General features: G+C 51.8%; 2 protein-coding genes across 6 annotated transcripts in view; both read right to left on the reverse strand.

The window, feature by feature from the left end:
• Window positions 1-9,034, reverse strand: part of GAD2 (glutamate decarboxylase 2) — a 56,632-nt gene extending 47,598 nt beyond the window's left edge. Inside the window, exons 1-3 of one of the 3 annotated variants that reach the window (XM_029077907.1) lie at window positions 8,804-9,034; window positions 894-953; window positions 269-418 (exon numbers count right to left, since the gene is read on the reverse strand). In XM_029077907.1, the coding sequence (XP_028933740.1) occupies window positions 269-389 (121 nt within the window). In that variant the 5' untranslated portion in view covers window positions 390-418; window positions 894-953; window positions 8,804-9,034. Of the gene's footprint in view, window positions 1-268; window positions 419-893; window positions 954-1,156; window positions 1,354-1,664; window positions 2,089-8,803 lie in introns of those variants that run through there. The other 2 variants (XM_029077906.2, XM_029077908.1) reach the window with 2 other exon arrangements.
• Window positions 9,035-9,415: 381 nt separating this feature from the next.
• The window catches only part of MYO3A (myosin IIIA), a 100,435-nt gene continuing 92,936 nt past the window's right edge, over window positions 9,416-16,914 (reverse strand). For all 3 annotated transcript variants that reach the window (XM_039913992.1, XM_039913991.1, XM_029077229.2), the window contains 4 exons: window positions 15,777-15,883; window positions 11,969-12,009; window positions 10,622-10,765; window positions 9,416-9,658 (listed from right to left, as the gene is read on the reverse strand). In XM_039913992.1, the coding sequence (XP_039769926.1) occupies window positions 9,535-9,658; window positions 10,622-10,765; window positions 11,969-12,009; window positions 15,777-15,883 (416 nt within the window). In that variant the 3' untranslated portion in view covers window positions 9,416-9,534. The remainder of the gene's footprint in view (window positions 9,659-10,621; window positions 10,766-11,968; window positions 12,010-15,776; window positions 15,884-16,914) is intronic.

Consider the following 16,914-nt stretch of genomic DNA (forward strand, 5'->3'; position numbering starts at 1 on the left):
GGGGGGGCCTCGGGCTGCTGCAGAGGTGCGGGGGGCTGCGGGGGAGGCTCGTGGTCCGTCGATTCGCCACTCAAGCCCGGGTGGCTAAGGAATCGGGGGATCCTGAGCTCCGAGGTGGAAGAGATTTAGCACTTAGTAGAGTGTTAAGCACTGAGTACAGTGGTCTGCACAAAGTAAGCCCTCAATCAATACGAATGAATGCATGCCAGAGAAGGGGTCGCTTTCTCTCCCTCACTCCATCGGGACCCCCTCCCGCGGGGGGCTTCACCTGTGCAGTGTAGACAGGCATAATTGATGTCCGGCTTCGGGCAGCTACAGGGCTTCTGGGCGCAGGAACAGGAGGCCTTTCGGTCGGCGGGGCCCGGGGGCGTCCTCGGGCCTGGATCCATAGGCTTCTCCGCATCTCCATACAGCAAGGCTGCGGGGCACCAGAGTGCGGGTCAAGGCGCTGCGGACCTACGTGACCCTAGAGCTGCCCCCTACCCCGGCGGACCCTCCCCCCAGCCGAAGCTGGACCTTCAGGGTCACCCCCTTTCCCGGGGCAATCCCTGCCTCTCCCACTCTTCCCTGACCTCTCGACTCTGAAGCGCAAACACGAGAAGCAGCGTGGCTCAGTGGAAAGAGCATGGGCTTTGGAGTGAGAGATCATGGGTTCGAATCCCGACTCTGCCACTTGTCAGCTGGGTGACTGTGGGCAAGTCACTTCACTTCTCTGTGCCTCAGTTCCCTCATCTGTAAAATGGGGATTAAGACTGTGAGCCCCACGCGGGACAACCTGATCCCCTGTGTCTACCCCAGCGCTTAGAACAGTGCTCTGCACATAGTAAGCGCTTAACAAATACCAACATTTTTTCCCCCCCGCACCCCTTCCCGCGTGGATTCAGGTCACTCACCGCACAGCTTGTTTCCAATTCCACCCGTGAACTTCTGAGCAACCTGGCACCACGCTCGGGCTGGAGTGAGAACGCGAAAGACAAAGAGAGTTGAAGAGACAATAAAGACGGAGTGGCCAGGAGACCCGCACAGAGAGAGAACAACAGAGATACAGAGAGACGGAGGGGTCGGGAGGAGACAAAGGAAAAGAGAGACAGGGACACAGAGATAGAGATAGAGGGAGGCAACGACTCGAGCAGAAACGGGACCCAGGCAGACCGACCCAGACAGACAGAGGTCAGAGAGGTCGAGGTCAGGCAGGCAGAGATCAGACACACAGGTTTTTGTTTGAAGGGACGGGCGGGGAAGCTAAAGCTGGGCAAAGCTGGGGAAGGGGCCCGCCCCTCCGCTGGCTTTGGCTTCCGCGGCCATTCCCCGACGCCCGGAGTTGGGCTACGGGGTGGGGGGACGTGGAAGACTTTAAGCGCTTAGTACAGTGCCCTGCACACAGAAAGCGCTCAATAAACACGACTGAATGAATGACCCCCTTTCTCGGGACATTGGCACTCCGGGGGCAGCGCCCTTCCCGGGTGACATCCTGGCTCCAGAGTCCTCTGCGCCTGTCTTAGGAGCTGCCCCCCAGTCCGGGGGTCGAAGGTCGGGGGGCTTGGCGCCTCCCTGGATCTCCGACTCCCTGCCTTCGTTCCCGCGGAGGAAAGAGGGGCAGGACCAAGGATGCGCGCCGAGCCCCGCAGCCCGCCGTCCCCCTTCCCTTGGCCCGTCCCGCCTACCTGGGCCCGGGGCTCCAGGGTCGCCGGAGCCGTCCTCGGACCCGAAGGACCAGAAGCCGGAGCCCGGAGCCGCCATCGCGCGGTGCGGGAAGGTGCGGGAAGGTGCGGGAGCGGCGGACAGTCCGCGAGCGACCAGTCCTGGCGGGGCCGTGTGGGGCCGGTTGCACCTGGGCGCGCGTGTGAGAGCGTTTGTGTGCGCGTGGAAGCGGGGGCGGGGGGGAAAGGGGAGGGCAGGGACGAGACGCGGGGGGTGGCGAGGAAGGAGGGTGGGGGGACTCTGGCGCCTAGAAAGGGAGCACAGCCCCCAGCTCCATCCGCCTGAGACTTTCCCGGACAAGGATCCAGGGATGGAGACCGCTTGCGGGAGATGGACTCTGTGTGCGTGTGTGTTTGTGTGTTTGTGTGTGCGTGCTAGTGTCTGCGCGCATGAGAGGCAGAGAGAGACAGAAGGGGACAGTTAGGGGAGGGGAGGGCTGAGGAAGAGAGGGAGGGTGGGAGGGAGCCCAAGCTTGACACCACGGGACAGACTAGGGACGTGTTGGAGAGGGGGTGAGTCGGGTGAGAGGGAATACGTGGTGATGTGGTGTGAGAGGTGATTGTGTGTGTGTGTGTGTGTGTGTTGCGTGAGAAAGAGAGCGTGATGGAAGGAAAATGGGGGCAAAAGACAGGGAGTAGGTTTGTGTCAAAGATGTGAAATACGCTTAGAGGGTGTGGATTTCTGGGAAAGAAACAGATCGGGTATATGCATGGGAAATAAATGGTGTATGTTTGTGAGAGTGTTGTGTGTGCTTGCGAACGTGAAATAAACGGGTGGATGGTGGGGGGGTGAGGGGCTTCGGAAAGCGCTCTGTCTAGGGTTCTGACCCCACCCCAACCCCCACCTCCCGGGGGCAGCCCAGCCCGACGAGGAAAACAGCCTGTGTTGACCCTGATCACAGTTACTAGTTATTTCTTCCGCTTTGAAACCTGGTGTCTGTTATCTGGGGACAGCAGAAGGCGGACAGGGTGGCTAGTGGCATCGCGGGTACCCTCTCCCTTGGGTCGGGCAGCGGGGATGAGGACGCCGAGGACAGAGAGGATGGCGAAAGAAAGAATGAAGAAAGAGAGGATGGAAACAGAGAGAATGGAGACAGGGAAGATGGAGACATCGAGGCGCGTGGAGGGGCGGGAGGGGGAAGATGGTCTCCTTCCAACCCTTTGGTCCAAGTAACAGGGAAGTCTCCGGATCCCGCCAAACGGCCGCCTTGTCCCCTTGTCCCTTGGCAGGAGGCGGAGAAAGACAGACTTCCAGCCGGGGCCCTCTCTGACCTTGACCCGCGGCCGACGGTAGGCGCGGACAAGGAGTCGGAGGGGAAGACGAGTGAGTCCTTCCCCCCCCCCCCGTCCCTCTGCCTCCTGATTCTCCTGCTTTGGGGGGTCAAAGTGATTCTCAGCGGGTCATGGTGTCCTGCCCACCAACTCGACCCTTGCCCGCGGGGGAGAGAGGAATCTCAGCCGGATTGTCCCCGGGGATGGAGAGGGCAGAAACCGTCAGACCCCCGAACCCTTGGGGACTTCCTACAATCCTCGACCAAAGGGGTGGGGTGAAAGGGGGGGCCTCAGGTGGTCGCTGATGGGTGCCTTTCACCCAAAACCCACCCCCAAATCGGCCGCCCTCCGGTCTCGGCTATGGCCTCCCAGCAGGGTGTCTCTGCTCAGAGAAAAACCCGATCGTAATAACGCCTCCACCGCCCTTGCCTTTCTGGCCTGGTTTGGGCTTGTCCCCCGTGGGACCTTTCCAGGGGGGAGACCAAGGCCGCGGGGACCCGCAGGGTTGGGGTGGGGGGAGAGAGGAACACTGCCTTCCCCGCCCACCCCTCACGTCATTGAGACTTAGGACGGCAGGGTCGGATCGGGACAGATGGACTGAACAATCGTCCTGTGCGAAGGCCGAACTAGCTCGATCCCCTCTTCTCCTCCGTCCCTCCCTTCCTGGTCAGTCCCGGCCGCCCCCTCCCTGAGTGACAACGGGAATCCCAGGCCTCGGATGACCCGGCCTTCGGCTGTCTGAAGCCGGCGAATCCATCGCTAGCGACCCAAGCTGACCAAGGTCCCACCCTACAACATTTTCCGACCTCAGAAAGTGGGGATTTTTCCGAGAAGCTGAGAAGATATCTTCTTTAGATTCTCTTCTTTTTTCTCGCTCATTTACAAGGGAACTTGTTTGCAAGGACATCCTATTTCTATGCATTCAAATAGCACATCGCCTATATACCCGTCACTTAGACAAACACACGCACGCATCCCATAGTTGCCGGCCATTTGCTTTAAATGCCATCATTATTATTCTATAAACAAGTTGTACATATTCTATAAGTCCACGTTAAATATCTTCCCCAGGTCCACATTAACATCCAGTCTGTGCGTGCAAATAGTTCGCAGCAAGCCTCCAGCCAGTCGATGGGCCACACCGTATTTTCCTGAAGGGAGGCGTACACATTCCCCGCCAGCCCCGCAGCGTCCAGTCTACAGCCCAGGTCCGTCCCCGCACCACACCGTTATCCTTTGGCCGCCTTTCCTGCAGACGCTCGGCTTCGGATAAGCCTCGTCGACGCCGCGGGGAGAAACGCGGGGGAGAGAGGCGGAACAGAACCGTGCGGGGAAAAACTGGAGGGAAGCAGAGGCCTTAGGACAGCACCAACCGTGGGTCGGGGACTGGGCCAGCGGCTACTTCACGAGGCCTCCAGACGAACGACCTTTCCTGGCCTGGTCCGGGGGCCGAAGAGGAATTTATTTGCTTTAGGTCCGCAAAACTATGCTACCTCGCGGAGCCTGAGCGGCTCCTCGGGCAGTGGGGGACCGAGGAGGACCGAAAATGACCACTTCCAGCCACTGGACTATCTGGTCCCCCCCGGGAAACGAGGGCACTGCCCCACAGACGGCCACTGGGCTCTGGACCCCGACAAACTGAGGACGGACGCCCGGACACAGGGGTGGAAGGCTATTTTCTAAGCCACTGGAGAGAATCGGGGGCCCGGGTACTCCTTTCTCCAGCCAGGGTGGTCAATCACACGAGGAAAGCTCGCCCCGGCCCGATTTCGTTGTTCGTTAGGGGGCCGCGGAGGTTGGAAAGGGGACGAAGGGCAGAATTTCCACCCACGGCCGTATCCACCACCATGTCCATTATCTTTCATCCTCTCAGTCCTTTATCTATTTCTCTCCCATCTCTATTATCTAACGACAGTGCATTCTACCGTTCAATTAAGGACATCTATTTGATGCCAATAATATGCAGAGCAATGTGCTGAGCGCCAGGGGAAAATATATGAACATTATCTCCATCTATTTAATCATTTACCCACCCACCTTCAATCACGTCTATATCTATTACCGACCATGGAGCTATTGACTCCGTATCTCTCCACTTTTTTTTTTTAAGGGGAGAGGAAAAGTCTGCTATAAGCACAGGGGATTGGGAAGGCTGCGGGAAACAGAGACAGGGGAGTGGAAAGGACGCGATTTAGGATCTGATGACCCTCCCGGGTCCAGGTAGGCGATAACTACTTGCTTTTCAAATGAAATGACGTCTTCCGTTCGGATGAAAGGTTTGGTGTCAAAATGATAAATTCTGGTGACGTGGGTATCCTACGTCTGCCTCGCTCCTCTCTTCTCAGGCCCCAGCTGGCGGGTGCCCGAGGGGACATGAGGGGGGCACCCCAAACCCCGCCCCACCCCCCGCCTTCCCCAAATTTCGGAAATCCCCTCCTGGGTCGCCCAGTGGGGGAAGGTTGCCCCCCGGGCAGTAGAATCCTGCCGCTTCCTCTTCCTCTCCCCTTCAGTCTCTCCTCCACCTTCCTTCTGACCCCGCATCTCTCCTTCGTCCCTCTGGTCCCGTATCCCTCTCCTCCATCCCTCTGACCCCCACATCTCATTCCTCCTGTGACCCCACATCTCATTCCTCCATCCAATCGTATTAACTGAGCGCTTACTGTGTGCAGAGCACTGTACTAAGCATTTGTTAAGCGATTACTATGTGCCAAGCACTATTCTAAGCGCTGGGGTAGATACAAGGTAATCAGGTTGCCCCACGTGGGGCTCGCAGTCTTAATCCCCTTTTCACAGGTGAGGTAACTGAGGCTCAGTGATGCGAAGTGACTTGCCCTAAGTCACACAGCAGACAAGTGGCGGAGCCGAGATTAGAACCCACGACCCCTGACTCCCAAGCCTGTGCTCGTTCCACTAAGCCACGCTGCTTCTCTCTCTTCCATCTCTTCCTGTGACCCTGCATCTCATTCCTCCACCCCCGTGACTCCCGCATCCCTCTTTGCCCTCCCCACGACCGTCCATCTCCCCTTCTCCCCGCTAGCCCGTGGCCATAACCTGATTCAGGAAAAGGGCCGCTCTGGCTCAGTCCACTCGCTCGGCCACTCCCTCCCTCGCCACCGCATCCTCCCCGCAACCACGCCGGTTCCGACCGCAGAAGGGGATCTGGTTGGGGAGGAGGAGCGGGTCCAGCACGACGCGACCGGTTTTCGAGGTCTCCTTTATCTCGAGGCCAATGACCTCGGGGGTGAGGCGTGCGCGGCAGTGTGCGGGAGAGGGACGCGGTTGGGACCGGGAGCCCCGCACGGGCCGCACGGCCGGCAGAGCCACACGTCTGACACGACGACAACTACTCAGCGCCACTTGGAGCCCTGAGACCACGTAGGGGACTGTGCGTGCGAAGGCCTTGCGTGACAGCTCTGGGTGACCATGTGTGAAAGGGTGGTGTGAGGAGGGTTTGTGTGAAGGGGTGCTGTGGGAAGGCCAAGTGTGGGAAGCAGACCGTCTCAGCGGAAAGAGCCCGGGCTAGGGAGTCTAAATCCTTGGGTTATGGGTTCTAAATCCCCGCTCCGCCGCTTGTCAGCTGGGTGACTTTGGGCAAATCACTTCTCTTATCTGGGCCTCACTGACCTCATCTGGGAAATGGGGATGAAGATTGTGAGCCCCACGTGGGGTAAACTGATCGCCTTGTATCCCCCCTAGCTTCCCCCTAGCGCGCAGAACAGTGCTTTGCACAGAGTAAGCGCTTAACAAATGCTATCATTATAAGTGAGAGAAGGGCGTGTGTGAAAGGTATGCAACAATTAAACAATAATTCATAATTATTGTACTTAATAATAATAATAATGGTATTTGTTAAGCGCTTACTAGGTGCCAAGCACTGTTTTAAGCGCTGGGGTAGATACAAGGTAATCAGGTTGTCCCACGTGGGGCTCAGTCCTAATGCCAATTTTACAGATGAGGTAACGGGCACAGAGAACTAATTAATGATGGTATTTGTTAAACGTTTACTATGTGCGAAGCACTGTCCTAATAATAATAATGATAGCGTTTGTTAAACGCTTACTATGTGTGAAGCACTGTTCTAAGCGCTGGGGGGGGATACAAGGTGACAACTTCTCTGTGCCTCAGTTACCTCATCTGTAAAATTGGGATTAAGACTGTGAGCCCCACGTGGGACAACCTAATTACCTTGTATCTACCCAGCGCTTAGAACAGTGCTTGGCACATAAGCAGCCCTTAACAAATACCAAAATTATCATGGTTGTCCCCCGTGGGGCTCACAGTCTTAATCCCCATTTTACAGATGAGGTAACAGGCACAGACAAGTTAAGTGACTTGCCCAAAGTCACACAGCTGACAAGTGGCGCAGCGGGATTAGAACCCACGACCTGTAACTCCCAAGCCAGGGCTCTTTCCAAAAAGCCACGCTGCTTCTGGTACCCAAGCCCTCTCCTAAACGCTAGGGTAGATTTATGTTAAGGAGATTGGACACGACTCAAATTTACGATTGAGGAGGCCATGTGTGAGAGACCCGTGTGTGAAGGGTATGTGTGAGAAGGCCGTGGGTGAAAGTTATGTCATAATTACATAATAATTATTAATTATGGCACTTGTGACAAGCACTGTTCTAAGCACTAGGGTAGATGCAAGGTTGTGACTGTGTCCAACCTCCTTGTGGGTGAGGAGGCCGTGTGTGAGGGTGCTGCGTGTGATGGGTATGGGTGAGAAGGGTGTGGGTGAAAGTTCTAGCATAATTAAAATAATTAAGGCACTTGCGCCAAGCACTGTTCTAAGTGCTAAGGTAGACAGAAGTTAAACAGGTTGAACACAGTCTAACCTCCTTATGGGCGGGGGGCCCGTGTGTGAAGGAGCCACGTGTGAAGGGTATGGGTCCGAAAGGCGTGTGGGAAAGGTATGGAATAATTACAGAATAATTCATAATTATGGTACTTGTGCCAAACACTGCTCTAAGCGCTAGGGTGGATACAAGTAAGCAGGTTGGACACAGTCACAACCTCCTTATGGGTGAGGAGGCCATGTGTGAGGGCGCCACGTGTGAAAGGTATGGGTGAGAAGGGCGTGGGTGAAAGTTATGTCATAATTAAGTACTAATTAATAATTATGGCACTTGTGCCAAGCACTGTTCTAAGCACTAGGGTAGATACAAGTAGGCAGGTTGGACACAGTCACAGCCTCCTTATGGGTGAGGAGGCCGTGTGTGAGGGAGCCACGTGAGAAGGGTATGGGTGAGAAGGGCGTGTGGGAAAGGTATGGAATAATTACAGAATAAGTCGTAATTATGGTACTTGTGCCAAGCACTGTTCTAAGCCCTAGGGTAGATACAAGTAAGCAGGTTGGACACAGTCACAACCTCCTTTATGGGTGAGGAGGCCGTGTGTGAGGGCGCCACGTGTGAAAGGTATGGGCGCGAAGGGCGTGGGTGAAAGTTATGTCATAATTAAGTAATAATTAATAATTATGGCACTTGTGCCAAGCACTGTTCTAAGCGCTAGGGTAGATACAAGTAAGCAGGTTGGACACAGTCAAAACCTCCTTATGGGTGAGGAGGCCGTGTGTGAGGGAGCCACGTGAGAAGGGTATGGGTGAGAAGGGCGTGTGGGAAAGGTATGGAATAATTACAGATTAGTTCGTAATTACGATACTTGTGCCATGCACTGCTCTAAGCGATAGGGTGGACACAACTTCAGCGGGTGGGCGACAGTTCAACCTCGTTAGGTGCGTGTGGGGGGCGGGGGGCGAAGGGTCTGTGTGAGGAGGGCGCGGGTGAGGTAGAGCGGGGAAGGGGCAGTGGAGGGACCGGAGAAGGGACTTACCGTCTCTGTCTCCGGCCGCCAGTCCCGCACTCGGACTCGTTGCCGGGGTGTCAGAGGGTTTATTTCGGTCCCGGAGCCCCCGCCTTCCGCCCCCGCTCGGCCCCCCGCCCCGCAAACCCGGGCCCGACCCCGGGGCCAAGGCGCCGCTGCTCGGAGGGACACTGAGGGGAGAAGGGGCGGAGCCCTGAAGGAGGCCTGGGCGGGGCTCTGAGGGAGGGTAGAGCGCGGAGCAGGAATGGGGAGGGGAGGGGGCGGGGGGCGCTGAGCGACAGGGAGGGGCGGGGGCTAGAAACGAGAGGGAGGGGGTGGGAGCGCTGAGCAGGAGCGAGGGGGCGGGGCGGGAGCGCTGAGCGGGAGGGGTGAGGAGCGGGAGCGCTGAGCGAGAGGGAGGGGCGAGAGTGAGGGGCGGGGGGCTAGAAACGGGAGGGAAGGGGCGGCAGCGCTGAGCGGGACGGGTGAGGGGCGGGAGCGCTGAGCGAGAGTGAAGGGTGGGGGCTAGAAACGGGAGGGAGGGGGCGGGAGCGCTGAGCGGGAGTGGGGAGGGGCGGGGGGGCGCTAAGCGAGAGGGAGGGGCGGGGGCTAGAAACGGGAGGGAGGGGGCGGGAGCGTTGAGCGGGAGGGGTGAGGGGCGGGAGCGCTGAGCGAGAGTGAAGGATGGGGGCTAGAAACGGGAGAGAGGGGGCGGGAGCGCTGAGCGGGAGGAGCGGCCCGGGGCTCCCCACTGTCGGCGGCTAAAGCTGCTGGAGCAGGCGGCGGCGCTGAGAGGTTTTCCGCAGCAACCTGCGGAAGTCGTAGGGGTTGTCTCCCTCTCCTTCTCCTCGTCCTCCTTCCCCGGGGCCGTCCTCGGCCCAACACCTGCGGAGTAAGCACATGGAGGCCGTGTTTTCCAGAGCAAAACGCCCGGTGCTCCGAGACGAGCCGCCCCGAAACGGTCCAACTTCCCTCAGGCCCCGCCTGGGTCCCCCTCCCTCCACCCCCAAAGAGAAGCGGCGTGGCTCGGTGACAATAATAATAATAATAATGTTGGTATTTGTTAAGCGCTGACTATGTGCTGAGAACTGTTCTAAGCGCTGGGGTAGATACAGGGTCATCAGGTTGTCCCACGTGAGGCTCACAGTCTTCATCCCCTTTTTACAGATGAGGGAACTGCGGCCCAGGGAAGTGAAGTGACTCGCCCACAGTCACACAGCCGACAAGTGGCAGAGCCCGGGCTTGGGAGTCGGAGGTCGTGGGTTCAAATCCCAACTCCTCCACTGGTCGGCTGTATGACCTTGGACAAGTCACTTCACTTCTCTGCGCCTCAGTTCCCTCCTCTGTAAAATGGGGATGAAGACTGTCAGCCCCACCTGGGATAACCGGATTACCTTGTATCACCCCCAGTACTTTGAACAGTGCTTTGCACATAATAAGCGCTTAACAAACACCATCATTATTACCCCAGCGATTAGAACAGTGCCTGGCACATACTAAACGCTTAACAAATACTCAGAGAGTTTACAGTGACTTATTCAATGTCAATGTCAGTGGCTAAGTCGACGCACTCTTCTGTCTGACCCCTGTGAATAATTAGAATATGAGTTGAATAACGACTATGGAAAGCCCATACTTGAGGACTTATTTGGTTCTTTAAGTTGAACATTTATCTGGAATTGTCCAAGGGTGATTTAAAAGTTTTACTGGAAAACTTCTTCCCATTTACTCTACTAAAGTAATGATGGTTTGCCTTCAGTTTAAAATGTAAATTGAAATTAAGCAGAAAAACTGATTAAAAATGCTGTAGGTTCTAGCCTTTACCTGTGGTCTCCATTTATTACCTACCTTTCGCCAGGTATGGGACTTGAATTCTGGAGCTCAGATTGCAACATTGTATCTCTTGACTTAGAGTTACTTTCTTTCAGTCCAACATGACTAGATGAAATTTCGTGGTAGTAAAAGTCTTCTAAATCTAGCACTTTTCCTGGACTGTAAAAAACAGTACATAGCAGGCAAACACCACCAGTACTTCATTTTCTTATTTTTAAAAAGGTGAAAGGCAGGTAAATTATTTTTTATGCCCCCTGGACAAGAAGAGGGGCAGAGTGGGGTACTGGCAATGGGCTTGGGAATCTCAAAACACTGTAACCCCAAAACCTGGGGTGGGGGGGGAAAGAGAGGAGTAGAGAGGGAGAGGAGAGGTTAGGGGACTGGCTTGTGGGGGCTTAACCAAGCCAGCCATGTGCCAGGAGAAGAGTTACACTGAGGGGGGTGCAAACCCACGAGGTTTACAGCTGTGACCCATAATTCAGCCTCTTCAGCTCAGGATTATTCAGAATCTGGTGGCGAGGGCAGTGATGGAAGTAAAAGAAGTGGGCAGATGCCAAAGATGGGTGCCAGGGGCACAGGAGTCAATTGATCCTGATCCACAGGACATAGTTTCTGGGAGAGACCAGAGGGAATCATCATCCACAGGACATAGTTTCTGGGAGAGACCAGAGGGAATCATATGTTGGCTATGCCATTTCTGCTTAAATATTTTCCACGGTACCCTCTCCCTGGAAGGCACATTTCTCAGTCACCTGCTAATGCCAACACCAGCGCACACATATATCAACAGAAAACAGCTCATTAGTTATTTTCGTTACCTGGGAATCCCCCCCAAAGAAGCCAACTATGGTATGGCATGGGGGCTAGATGCCTAGCCTGAGACATGGCATCATAATGTAGAATGGGCATTTAAAAATGCATCATAAGTGGAAACGGCCTAGCCAACATATGCTGAGCCATGATTGTACGCCAAATCTAAAAAAAATGATAAGAAAAGCCACCTCCAAGAATCTGAATATCCACAGTCTTATATTAAAGCAGGAAAGATCAAGAAGGGATTCAAGGGATAGGGCGAATGTGTATACAAGGTCTCACTTCAGACACTGCAAACCGCATATCATAGTTTTAATAGACCGAGAAATAGAAAAGCAACTGGAGACATTTCCACATCTGACTAGCTGTGAGGCAGGATCATTTCTTTTGCATTTGTATTTAGAATGTAAATGGTAAGCTGGGGGAATGTCTCATCAAACACCCAGTCACCTTCTTCCTTCCCTTGGTCTGCTTTTTATGAATTGGAAGTCAGGTACACTTACACTTGCTGGGGCAGGAAGATATTATTAAGTAAAGACTAATGAGTACCTTTCTTTCCTTGGTCTTCGTTTTTCTTGCCGGATTGCCTTCTAAGGAAATAGAAAATATTTTTCACTGAATCTTGTTCATGTCAAAGCACTGGTTCTTTTCTACGGTGCCTTAGTTCTAAGTTTCTGCGTGGCATATTTAAGTGTAATGTCAGTAGGAAAATTCAAATGCTGTGTATTGTGGGCTCTTCTTTCCACATCCCAGCCCCCCAAAGCCACCAAACTACTAAAGGAAGATCACTGCTTCTGCCAAATACATTTGTAGGTGAGTTAGGCAATTTCTAGCCATTCTTAATATCTAGGTAAAGGATTATTGATCGATTAGTAATTGTAAGATATTAGTAGGTCTGCTCTGCTGCAAGAGGAGATTTAACTCTTGTCTAGTACGTCTGTCCAAAGTTGTTCCCTCGCAGAGAATCACAGCCATCCTTGGAGAGGGAGCATGGCCTAGTGGATAAAGCCTGGGCCTGGGAGCCAGGGGACCTGGGTTCTGATCCTGGCTCTGCCACTTGCTCATTTTGTGACCTAGGGCAAGTCACTTAACTTCTCTATACTTCAGTTTCTTCAATTGCAAAAAATGGGGATTCAATACCTGTCCTTCCTCCTACTTTGAATGGGAGCCTCATGTGGACCAGGGACCACATCCGGCCTAATTAATTTGTACCTACCCCAGCACTTAAAACAAGGCTTGACACATAGTAAATTCTTAACAAAGACCACACAAAATAAAAAGTCATCTGCAAAGCCTCATTTCAAAAGCTAAGACATTCTTTCTACTTTGATTTCAGTCTTGTAGAACTGGATTTCTCTTGTTCCATTTTAAATGGGAAAAAAGTTCAGATGCTATGACATTTACAGTTCCTCAGCCCCTGGAAATCCCAAAAGCTGAATTCACAGTATTGACCTCAAAGTTTGCAGCCTTAAGAGAAAGTTTCAGGGTTACCGTGGAAGTGAAAAACCATGAAGGGCAAGGGTTGCATCTTTTAGTTCTATCATACTCTCCCAAATTCCTGTACCTGGTAGTAGTAAGAGTATTTACTGAACACCCACGTGTACATGCACTGTACTAAGCACTCGGGAAGTGCAAAGCAAAGATGTGACATGCCCCTGCTCATGAGGAGATCACACTCTTATGGGGGATTCACACTTAAAGATATTTATAAGTAGAGTAATTAAAACAATCAATTGAATAAACAGTTGAATTGAATAATTCAATAAGCCACTGAACAATCAAATGAACACTACAAAAGTGCTGAAGATGGGTATAAATAGGTACATAAAGCCTTCTGTAAGGGTGATGCTTTAATACAACTGAAGTGACGAATTAATGACTGAATGGATGAGTACTGTGTGCACATCCATATACTCTGCTGCTTCTATCTGTAATTGATTTTAATAGTCTCCCCCACTAGATTGAAAGCATCTGGAGGGCAGGGATTGTGTCTAACAACTCTACTGTATACTCTCTAGTCCTGAGTACACTGCTCTGCACCCGCTGAGCTCTTGATAAACACCACTGATTGGGAAACGATGTTCCACTTTCACCAACAGGCTTCAGAATTTAAAGAATTGGGACAAAATGCCTTTATGGGGAAAACCACAACGCCTTTCTCAGAGGGCCAGATATTCCCAGGGTCTGACAGGGTCCCTAGTAGCTTTGTGTACGTGTAGCACTGGGGGACACGTTGTGGGCCTCTTTACTGAACCAAGGGAGACTGTGCAGGCAGTAACAGTCTCTCGCTCAATGGCTCCCTCTAGTGGGCCAACAGGTCCCGGAGAGATTCGACAATTTCCAACAATTAACTCAGCTCTATTTTTTCATAATAATAATTATGGCATTTTGTTAAGCGCTTAGTACGTGCGGGGCACTGTACTAAGCGCTGGCGCGGATACAAGCAAATCGGGTTGGACAGGGTCCCTGTCCCACAGAGGACTCACATTCTCAATCTCCATTTCCCAGATGAGGTAACTGAGGCGTAACTTGCATCTACTCCAGAGCTTAGTACAGATCCTGGTACATAGAAAGCACTTAAAAAATACTATTAAAAAACAAAACAAAAAACACACACAAAAAAACCCCCTTCATACAACTGGCTGTGCACAATGCCCGTGCAGTTAGCCACCTCTGCCTTGTGGACTCTTGCTCAATTGGATAGGTTTCTGGCTTAAGACACACAGCATAGCATTCAGAAAGAATATCAATGAGTCGTGCCTCGGACAAATAGAATGTTTGAGGGAGAGAAAACAAGATACACCTTGTCCAAATTGAATATAATCTTTTAAGTATGCAGAGCTTAAGTAGATACAAAGGAAACTGGACTCATGAAAGTTCAGGATAATAAATATTTGCAATTGATTATGCCCGGTATAGATTTGCACTGTCCTGTTTTCCAGACATTTTAGAGACATACTAAATTATCTCACTTCTGCAATTTATTCATATTAATGTCTTTCTCCCCCTCTAGACTGTAAGCTCATTATGGGCAGGGAATGTGTTCTGCTAATTTTGTTGTACTGTACTCTTCCAAGCACTCAGTACAGAGCTCTGCATATAGTAAGTGCTCAAAAAATACCAATGACTGAAACTCATATCTTAAATAGATTGAAAAATAAGGAATCTAACTCCCCCACAGACTTTGTCTGGAGTGGGTGGATGAAGGATAATTGCGGGACTATCACATGCCATTCAAGAAAACTACAAAAGAAGGGCTAGCCTCCAATTACCCCCCTTCCTCAAAGGGGTTCAAATCTTTGATCTAATGCCCTCTCCCAGCTGGAGTTTAAAAGTAATTATCTTTTTCCAATACTGAACCAATAGCCACCAGCAACACAGGCAATCCTGCTGGAGAACGTCTTGCCTTGAATCAGGGTGGCATACTGAAGTAGGTAGTGTTCTCCAGTTGGTATTGTGGAATAAATGTTCTTATCGTCTTGTCATTTTTTTCTGGGCCCCCAAAGGGAAAGCCCTATAGATGACAAATTGAGGGATTGAAGTAGTAACCCCACAGCACAGCAAAGAGGAAGGAATACTTTTTCAAGTCTTATTTCTTTCTCTAATCAGTTATATTTATTGAGCAGTAACTGGGTGTCAAGTACTGGGAGAATACAAGAGTAGAGAATTGGTAGACTGTTCCCTGTCAATAACCAGCCTCCAGTTTAGAGGACTGTATTGTTCCTCTTAAAGTCACCTTCTCACTGTGCTTTATTCTTTCTTTTGGGGGGGGAGGGGAATTATTTATCTGTTAAACGCTTATTATGTGCCAGGCACTATACTAAGCACTGGGGTAGATACAAGCTAATCAGGTTGGACATAGTCCCTGTCCCACATGGAGCTCATAGTCTTAATCCCCATTTTACAGATGAGGCACATAGAAGTGATGTGACTTGCCCAAGGTCACACATCTCAGAAGTGGTGGAGCCAGAATTAGAACCCAGGTCCTGCTGACTTGCACGCCCATGCTCTATCCACTAGATGATCGTTGCTTCTCGACTCTCCTGCCTTTCAGCCCTTGCGCACATCCCTTCCTCCTGCCAGGAATACCTTCCCCTTCAAATCTTCCGGACCACAACTCTCCTCATCTTCGAGGCACTCCTGAAATCCCACAACCTCCAGGAAGCTTTCTCCAATTATATTCTTCACTCCTGCTCCCATACTCCCAACTACCCCCTCTGCAATCAATCAACAAATGTTATTCATTCAACACTTGCTGTGAACATGTATATACTCAGCCATGGCACTTTTGTACATATCAATTTATGTACACTATTATTTAAGCACCTATTTATTCATCTAATGATTGTCAGCTTACATGCAGCAGAATGTAATAGGTGGAGTCCTCGGGGTTGTTTAAAACTTTGGGTTTCTGTGCTCTCCTTGGAACTCTCAGCGTTCTTGGTTCCTCTTCTCTAGAGACACCTATAAGAAAGATGATTAACAGCATTGATCAATTGACTAATCAAAAGGCCCTATACCAGGGTGGGGAAATGGCAGCAGTAAAAGCAAAGGTGAGGCAGCCAGAGAGAACCGGCTAGAAGGTTTAGAGCTTGTTGTGGGCAGGGAACGTGTCTACCAACTTTGTTATATTGTACTCTCCCAAGAGCTTAGTAAAGTCCTCTATATACAGTATGCGCTCAATAAATGCAGTTGATTGATGGAGGACTGGGCAGAAGTCACTGTGGTTCAAATATGTGCCTGCCCTGAGGTAGGGAAAAATTCACTATTGCTCCCTTTTGGAATTACATAATGATGACATTCGGAAGTCAATTAGAAGCCTCATTTGAAATCCTGAATCTTGAGCATTTTTTGGGGGGTGGGAGGCAGGGGACTTGACCTCCCCTACACTAGCTTCAAGGTCATAGTTATCCCTTCCCAGGTGCCAGGTCATTCAGGAGTCACTTTCAGACGCAGGCTGGGTGCTTTCAAATCATTCACTGCTTTTCCCCCAATCCACTCTGCCATCTTTCCCTGCACAGACAATTGTCTCACTCACTTGCCATCTGTAGCTGGCCCTGAAAGCCAGGCATCAAAAGTCCATCTCCTCTCTCTTTCTCTGGTCCATCTGCCACTTCTCCCAGAGCTCTTTCTAGCTGGCTCGCTCCCCAGTCTTTTCTTTGGTTACTGGATGTTGAATGGTGGGAAACTCCTCATGACAGTGCTGGAATTTCCAAAAATCAACATCCTTTCTACATGCATACAGTTGATAGATTAAGTCCCATGTCCAGCCCTTTTTCCGGCAGACATACACTATTTTCAGTCCACTAAAACTGCTCCCTGAAGGCAGGGACGGTGTGTCTTTTAACTCGACTGCACTCTCTCAAGAGCACAGTGCTCTGCACACATTAGGCGTTCAAAAAATTCTACTGATGGATTGATTAAAAACATTCCCTGAGGTGCCTGGAATGGGGGAGAGGGTGGCGACCATCACTCTGTCACCACCAGGGAGGCGA

Source organism: Ornithorhynchus anatinus, chromosome 13 (assembly GCF_004115215.2).
Source record: "Ornithorhynchus anatinus isolate Pmale09 chromosome 13, mOrnAna1.pri.v4, whole genome shotgun sequence".
NCBI lineage: Eukaryota > Metazoa > Chordata > Mammalia > Monotremata > Ornithorhynchidae > Ornithorhynchus > Ornithorhynchus anatinus.